Raw genomic sequence first — 9,137 nt, 5'->3', positions numbered from 1 at the left:
AGGAAAGCCTAAAATAGAGAATAAATAGGAAATCCTAAAATTAATCAGGCTCCACTACCTAACAAAAGGTTCAATACAACATGCAAATTTTTGGTACAAGAAGAGATCATGACAATTTACTTGAATCTCTTTTCAGAAGTAATTTTTTTTTGAAATACTAAAATTACACCTAAAATACAAACACATAAAAGAGCAATCCAAAATCGTTTCTCCCTTTTCTGGGACTTGACCAATTTGTTCACTTCTTTTCAATTGATTTCATCTTCTTCAAATCATCATCAAAATTGTCTATTTTTTTACTCTATATTGTGCATATCTATTTTGCTTTCCATAGATTTGGTAGACTTAGTATGCTTGTTGATTTCCTTATCTGAAGTTTCAATTTTTCCAGAAGATTCAACACTATGTTTAAAGCTCAGCAATTCTTTCCAACTATTTATAAGGAGTCACAAATTTGGATCTCTAATCAATATAATTATTCTTTCAAAGCCAAAAATCGCATGACCTAACTTCTTAAACAACAAAATGAATCATTATATTGCTCTTGAAACAACAAAACAAATCATTCAACTCTTAAAAAAAGTTCAACTTATCCCAGAGGACAATCCCAAAAGCAACTTCGTTTTCTAAGGGAGAGTGGACTAAAAAAAAAAAGAAGTGTCGTCATGCTTTTGTAGACTGTACATTAAAGAAAGTTGCTTTTTCAATTAAACTAGCTTCCTTCTCTTCTCTTTCCCCCAACGACTTCACTCCAGAGGAATCACATATTCTTAAGCGAGAAGGCTTCTGTCGTCGACCTTGGCATTAAACCACTATCTATGCATGTATTTTCAGTCTGGACTGACGAATCATTTGTTTTTTGGGTGGTGTCAAACAATGGTGCTTGCGTTGCGGGAGATGCCCGCACGTAGGGTTCGGCCTGCTTTCCGCCCAAAAGAACTGCTCAATAACTAGACAGACTAGTGGGGGCCCTATCAGTATATAGAGACATACTGAAAGTCATCTATCAAGATTTCTTGGATCCAAGAGGTCAACAAAGGCAAAACAAATCATGTTTGTATCAAAGATATTCACGATCTTTCTCTTGCAAACATAGCCTAGTTAAGCTTATTCGAACCATATAGCACCTAAATAAAAATTATAGCAAGTCAAAAATCTAATAACTTAAAAAAAATTACGAAATAGATAGAAACAAATTAAAATGAAAAAGAGAGGAATGAAACAAAACAAAAAAGAGGTGAACGGATAATAATCACAAAGAGTTACCTTTGATTCAAAAGAAGAAATTTTGAACTACGTTTGAATTCAATTTGAACTTCAGATGTTTGGGTGAAAATTTAGAGTTCTTTTTCATTAGGATTGGGAGGCTGGGTTATAAGAAGGGAATATAATCATTGAGCATTTGTAATTAAAAAATAAAATAAAATGAGTTTATTAACGTGTTGACACATACTACTATGTGAAGCGAAACACATACATAATTGAGTGACACAATAAATACATTTTTGTATTCTTAAGATGTGTAATAGATCGTTCCAATAATAAAAACGCGTAACTGATATGTCTATCGTATCAAATATTTACTCCTACATTAAGCTAGAAAAAAATGTGATGCAAGAAAATAAATGTATAGCGCACCCAACTATCATTCATCCCCATGCCCTGATCCCACCCACCACTTGCCATCTTCTAGCCCCTCTCTCTCTCTCTCTCTCCCCTCTGCTTTTACTAGTATCTACAAACTCTGTTCAATACCACTCTCCAACCTGTGCTCTCCACTTTAACTTCCATTTTTCTCTCTCTAGGAAATCACCATGTTTGATGATTCTGTATCTACAGTGTATTCTTCAATTTGGGCATCCATGAATAGCTGGTTCACTCCAACTGTTCTTTTTGTTCTTCTTAATGTCATGATAGGTACCATTGCTTTTACTTCTTCCTTAGCTAACCAAAAACATAATCATCCAAAACAACAAGAAGACAACTCACATCAACAGGAAGATTACTCACAAAATCGACAACAGCCAACTAAACTTGTGAGATCTCCTTCTCTTCTTCAACGCATCAAATCCATTAATTTCGCCAATTACAGATCTCATGAACATCCCCATCAGCAAGAAACCCCACCATTTGAACCACCAACACATTACATTTTTGAACCAGCTCCTGAACATACTACCGTAGAACCAGACACCACCACCACCACCCAGTATATTTTCAATCAAGACAAGAATGTCCAAAAGCCACAAACCCACTACGATTTCCAGCAAATACATCAGGAAAATCTCCCAGATACACAGACCCAGTACCTATTTCAGCACACCCAAGAACAAAAATTCGGAAATATTGAATCGGATTTCCATTTTGAAGAACCCCTTCATGATAAATCGAAATCGACCCAGTTCAATTTCCAGCACACCCACCAACAGAAACTTAAAGATATGGAGACCCAATTCAATTTTCAGCATATCGAGGAGGAAAACGAAGATGAAGAAGAGGAAGGTGAGATGAAGAGCTTGGATGAAGTGTACAGTCAGTTAAGTGAACGACATGTGAGCAGGAGCAGATCAGATACAAAGCCGTCAGCAGGTGAAGCTCCGGTGAAGTTACCGACGAAGATGAAGAAATCAGCAAGTATGAAATCGCCATTTGGGCATTTTGAAGAAGAAGACATTGTGGAAGCTCGGCGGCCGGCGACTACAAGGGAGAAAAATGCTAAAAAAAGCGATGAAGACAATGAAGTCGATGCGAAAGCCGATGATTTCATTAACAAATTCAAGCAACAGTTGAAGTTACAGAGGTTGGATTCCATTCTCAGGAGCAAGGAGACGACTGGCAGAGGGAGCTAAAGGTATAAACTTCTGGGGGTTAATTTTCAGTTTCTGATTAGTTTTTGGGGCAAACTGTAGAAATTGTTAAAGTAAGATCCAAATGTTGCAACTTTTTGTCAATTGTCTTTTCCTTTGAAATTTGACAAATCAAAAGGCATTTTAGTAAATTCAACTTATACCGCTAATATATGATTTGTGGTGTCTGAAAAATGTGGAGAAAAGATATTTTTTTTAATGGGTGTTTAGAGCTAATTTCAGTGTAATGTGAATTTAGTCCACATTTTAAATTTCATGTTCAAATAGGTCATCTTATTTTTACTTTCCTTCAACAAATGTCCCCAAAGAAAATCTTCATTTTTCTGTTTTCTTTGTTTTAATGTACTTTTTGGTTCTGAATTTGTATTATTATCCTACCTTTGTATTTCTCGCAATGAACACATTATTAAGGAATTATATTGAGTCAAGAAAAAAATATTAGAACTGTGTTTTTCTTTTGTTCCCCATCTTGTGTTTGGGAATGATTTTGGAGTGCGAATAAATTTGGATTATCATTAAGAAGTTTCACGTCGGGTAAAACACTTTCTTATATTATAAGAGTAACACCATATTAAGGAGATTAATTCGAACCTAAAATTTATGTTTAAGGATGAATGAGGATTAGCCCTCCATCTCCACCTTGGTGATATGTGAGTTGTCTTAACATGATGGCAAGTGTCCATTCTAACTAAGGTTGATTGTGGATGATCTATTGTTTGTGAGATTATATCAATTTTGTTAAAACCATATTGTTAGAGACTTTTATTTTTGGAAAAATTATCTAAATTCATAACTTTATTTATTATATTCCTTAAAAATTTTATTCTTTGAAAAATTATAAAATTTTTGATTCTCTCCTATTTTTAGATACATCACTTTACGTGATTTGTTGACACATTTTGGTATGTATCTTACCAAATTTAAAAGATTTTTGTAACTTGAAAAAGTATAGGAATGAAATGTAATTAACTCTTTTAACACTATAAAATTTGTGTAAATTTTAATCTTTCATTTTTTCCTCGTTTAACCTATAATTTTTTTAAGGTAATATGGTTGGTTTTGGGTCAATATAAGTATACAATATCTTATAAATAGTTTCTTTTTTCTTTTTTTGTTTTCGTGTAAGATTTTATATACACACCTTCAACAATTTTTCCTTTGAATCAAGCTCCACATAAGTTATCATTATTTATGTGTTAATTTATAGATTAATTGTGTGTCAGCCATATCAATCAAGTAGCTACAACCACCAAACTTAGCTTTTTTCTTTTGTTGCATGTGTTCTTTGGAGCTATTGAATAAAGGTAGCAAATTAGTCTATACAAAAAGCAAATGCAAATTAGTCCATACAAAAAGCAAATGCACTAAATCGAGTCACACACCATCACTTCTCCTTCTTCATACTTAACGGTGAGTTTGGATTGACTTTTGGCTCGTAACTTATAAGCTAAAAGTTATAAGTTAGAATTTCTAATTTATAATTTTTGGCTAATTTTTGTTATTTTGACTTTAAAATTAGTGCTTATAAATATTTTTTAACTTTACGCAAATATTTCATAATTGCTTAAAAGCATCTAAACAATCCAGACGGACACTTGCACAATGTTTGGATCATTGTTATTCATTGTATTGTATCGTATCATTACTATACCTACAATGTTTGTTTTGATTGTTACTTAAAATGTATTGTATTGTATTGTCAAATTTTGTTGTTACGTAACAATGGAAACTTCTATTCATGGAACAACCAATTTATGGAACAACCAATTTGGTGTGTTCTCATTGTTACTTAATTTCTTTTTCCAATTATATTTTTACATAATATATCAAAATATTATTTTATCCTTTACCTTAATTATTTAAACCTAGTCAAACCTCCTATTCTAGAATAATTAAGGATATTTAAGTAAATTTACAAATTGCAATACAGTACGATACAATTAAACCAAACAATTAAAATGTTACTAAACAACAATAACAATATAATCTAGCCAAACATTATAGCTACCATACAATACAATACAATACATTATGAAACAAGGGAAACAGGGCAAATATACCCCCGAACTATTGTAAATGGTATGTAAATACCCTCCGTTATACTTTTAGGATGTTGATGCCCTTACCATCCAAATTTTGGTGCGTATATACCCTTTTTACTAACGGAGGACACGTGTCACAATCTAAAATATTTACCATTTTTTGATTAAATTTTTACCCACAATCAAAAGATTCACCCATATTAATTTAAAACCCACCCAAATAACATAATATCCGGTCCAAATCGAACCCGAAACCCTCAAAAACACTTCTCCATCTTCTTTGTTCCTCATCCTCCGAATTTTGGTCTGCTTGGCTGATTCTGGCCAAGTTTTTCATTTTTCAATCCATTGTTCATGGAAAATATTACTCCAAATCCCAAACGAGCTCAACCTCCATGTAATACATTATTAGATTTGAAATTATGCATTTTCTTTGAGCTAGTTTTAAGCTAGGTTTTTTTACAAACGGATTGTGAGCAGATCCACAAGACAAAGAAAAGGCAAAGGAAGACTCTTTTAGGGAATTCCGACACTATTGAAGAACATGTGAGATTCAATGACATGGAAGCTCATAAAATCGGGAGAAAGAAAGCTAAAATTAGAAACAATTATAGTTGGCCATTGTAAGCATGGAATTGTTCCGATATTTTGTGATTCTCATTGTTCTCAATCTGGAGAATTTGTGGGATACCATGTTTCCAGTTTTGGGAATTCAACTTGCACTTGCGAGTGTCCTTTGTTGCATAGCAATAATCAATGCGTTTCTCTTGTTCGTGCAGTAAGCTCATTTTTTAGAAAAGAATTGAATTTTCCATATCATCTTATAAGTTCAACTCTGTAATTGTTTCTCCAACTTTTGATTTACAAACTTTATGAAGCAAGTTCTTCCTTTGCATCCGTCACAGTAAGCTTAGAAAGGTGAGTAGTTGAATAAGATTCAGCAACGGGGGTTCTACCAAAGGAAATCCAGGAGATGCTTCTAAAATAGACGAGACTAACAACGAAAATACAGGAAGAATTTGAGGGTTTTGGGTTATATTTGAACCGAGTATTATGTAATTTGGGTGGGTTTTAAATTAATATGGGTGGATTTTTTCATTATGAATAAAAATTTAATCTAAAAAATGGTAAATATTTTAGATTGTGACACGTGTCCCGCCGTTAATATAAAGGATATATACGCACTAAAATTTGGACGGTAAAGGCATCAACATCCTAAAAGAATAACAAAGGGTATTTGCATAACATTTACAATAGTTCGAGAATATATTTATCCTTTTTTCCATGAAACAATAGGTAACAATGATCCAAACAAAGTGTTAGTCTCATGAATTTATTAACTCAATTAGCAATTGATGGACTACAATAACTTCATGATACTGTTAATAGTGTTAATGTTCATTTTGAATCAAACATGGATGATTTTCTTCAAAAAAAAAATTCATATCATCGTGAATATTCAATACCTTATAAATATTTAGAGCTCGTTTAGTCATATATTTTTCAAATAATATTTGGGGAATAATTTAGCAAATAGTATTTGTCCATACAATTTGTTATTATTTAACAAATATTTTTGGCAAATTTCCAAATACTAGTTTTTCCTAATATTTGGGTCAAATCTCATTATTTTGAATCTTTTGAAAATTGAAATTTTACACCAAACTTTTATCTTTTATAAAAACACCCTGTATATAGTTGTTTGCTTTGTATTACATAATTTTTTACGTGAAAACCAAAGTAGTGATGAAATATTAAGTGAATATGAAAATGATGATATGATTGTTGATGAAAATAATGAACAATCGGCTCAGGGTAATAAAGTCATGTGTTTTGTTTACTTCACGATGTATGGAATGATGCTTGTTGCACTCCAAACTACCACATTGCTCTAGTGTCATGGATACTCCTTGTTATTTGTTGCAACGAAGATCCAATTGACTTGTAATACAAAATTATGGTTAGTTTTGATAGTTTTTAAAACTTATGGATATAAATCATATTTTTTTAAAAGAAATAAAATATATTCTCAAATATTATGCCCAAACACATGGTCAAATTTTATCTACATTTTTATCTGAATAACATTTATCAAAAGTATTTGAAAATGTATAGTCAAACGCTAACTTAGCGAGGAGTTGTGAATTGAATATTTAGAGGGAATTTAATGGTTTGCACTAGTATTTTTCCTTTGTTTAGGGGCAATCATATGATATTATGATGGTAGATGGGGCCAAGACCATATTTAAATGGTGACAGCTAATGTGTAACCCCTTTCACTAATTTTTAATTTATGGGAATTTTGTTGATAGGTCCCATTCACAAGTAATGTGCCACCATATGATCCAAAGTTGGGCCTTTTTCCTTGATCACTTGCAGCATCTTCTAGTTAGACTAGACTAGAAGTTTCACTTTTTGTTGCAAATAATACATTAAACAATTGTTTTCTAATGCTAAAAAGGTTTCTCAGTGCATAAGATAGTATGTTGTTATAATTAGTTCTAATACTTCTCAATCTTAAAATAAGGGAGAGTTTAGTAAGATGGTTTGAAAATGAGTTAAAATAAATATTAAAATTTGTATGAATAATATCTATTTGGTAGCTAATTAGTAGGTAAATATCAATAAGAGTTATGGTGAAGTAGGAAGTAAACTCCCCTTAGATATCGAGTCGCTTTTATTAGGGAGCGTTTTACCCTAACTGAGGACTTTTCGGCGTAAATTTGAACTTATTCGAATTCCAATGTGAGTACTAATGCTGAATGAGACCAAACATAGGAGGTAAATTATGAATATATTAATTGGACTTTAACGTAGATATTAAACACTTGATGATAAAACCAAACTTAGGAGGTAATTATTCGTATATAAATTAATATGGTGTTTGGTTTGCTATTTTGAAATATATATATATAAAAGTAATACATGTATATTTTGTTTTATATAGAAGAACTTATACAAAAATAACTAACTTTTATAGCTAATATGCGCATAAAATAATAGTTGAACTAATCACCACAGTATTATGCATCTTCATTATGGAATCTTTCTTGTATTTGTTATGTGCATGACTTCAAATAACTATTTAATTCATCTTCCTGTCGGCAAAGTGAATATTCACAAAAAAATAATATATGTAGTTGATGTATTATAAGGAGACAGCTAAGTGAATTACCTCTTGAGTATTTAATTATTCTTTGTATTAGTTATGTGTGAAAATAATAAGACAATAATTTATGAATTAGCACATGGCTTTTGGAATGGTCAAATAGAGAAACAATTTTAACTACCTTACTCCACTAGATGACAAAAAAAGGACAACAATTTCTTTTGAGCTTTAATATTTTTTAGATCAATCTAATATAGTATCATATTTGCCTAAAATTGAAAGATTAAAAAGAGAATACTTGTACTAGAAGGAATATTTGGTACGTAATATATCTAATTCTAACATAGATTTATCCTACAAATTATTTTAGTACATTTTTGTGATTTTGGAGTTGAACTTGATTTTAGATTACAATCCATATAACTGAGAAAGAGCTAAATTTAAAGTGTTATAAGTTGAGTTTGTAATCTATCAAATTTAAAATACTTTTACTTTTTAAATTAATGGACGCTTGATCATATTTTATTATGATTTTTAAAAAATATATTTTCTTCTTTTAAAAAAAGGAAATGATTTTTGAAATGATAAAGTTGATTGAAAAAAAAAACAGTGAAAACATTTCATGACCAAACGTCTTAATTAGAGGTGTGCAAAAATCGAATCATCGATAAATTGAATCGAAAAAATGTTATTGGGTTATTACTATCGGGTTATTTGATTTTTAATTGGTTTATAAAAAAATTTATTGGGCTATTGGTTAGGTATCAGTTTTTACTATTGGGTTATTGGGTAAATCGATAACCCAATACGACGATAATAATTTATTATTTTATCCTTCCTAATTATTAAATATTAATAATTTAAAATATAATTAGACACTATAATTATATCAAATTATTACTGCTTTCCCAATTTTACACTAGGCCGCTTCACTAGTTTTTAATGTTTACTTAAAATCTTTAGATTAAAGTAAGGGGTTCACATTGTAAATATTTCAATTTTAGTTTTAGTCTTGTTGGACTATTTTATTTTAGTTTTAGTTTGTGATTGTAGGTTGTAGCATTTGCAAGTTTGTAAAAGTCCGTAATGTGATTAACACAAAAATTTCATACTATGTTT

General features: G+C 30.9%; 1 protein-coding gene across 1 annotated transcript; it reads left to right on the top strand.

The window, feature by feature from the left end:
• Nucleotides 1–1,613: 1,613 nt before the first annotated feature.
• LOC107028972 (pathogen-associated molecular patterns-induced protein A70-like) lies at nt 1,614–3,284 on the top strand. The gene has a single exon (XM_015230231.2). It carries the CDS (start codon nt 1,815–1,817, stop codon nt 2,847–2,849), a length of 1,035 nt encoding a protein of 344 aa, XP_015085717.1. The 5' UTR covers nt 1,614–1,814; the 3' UTR covers nt 2,850–3,284.
• The last annotated feature ends 5,853 nt before the right edge of the window (nt 3,285–9,137 follow it).

The sequence above is a fragment of the Solanum pennellii genome, chromosome 8 (genome assembly GCF_001406875.1).
Source record: "Solanum pennellii chromosome 8, SPENNV200".
NCBI lineage: Eukaryota > Viridiplantae > Streptophyta > Magnoliopsida > Solanales > Solanaceae > Solanum > Solanum pennellii.
Note: the sequence above shows the minus strand (reverse complement) of the source record. Positions and strands in the feature narration are given on the sequence as shown.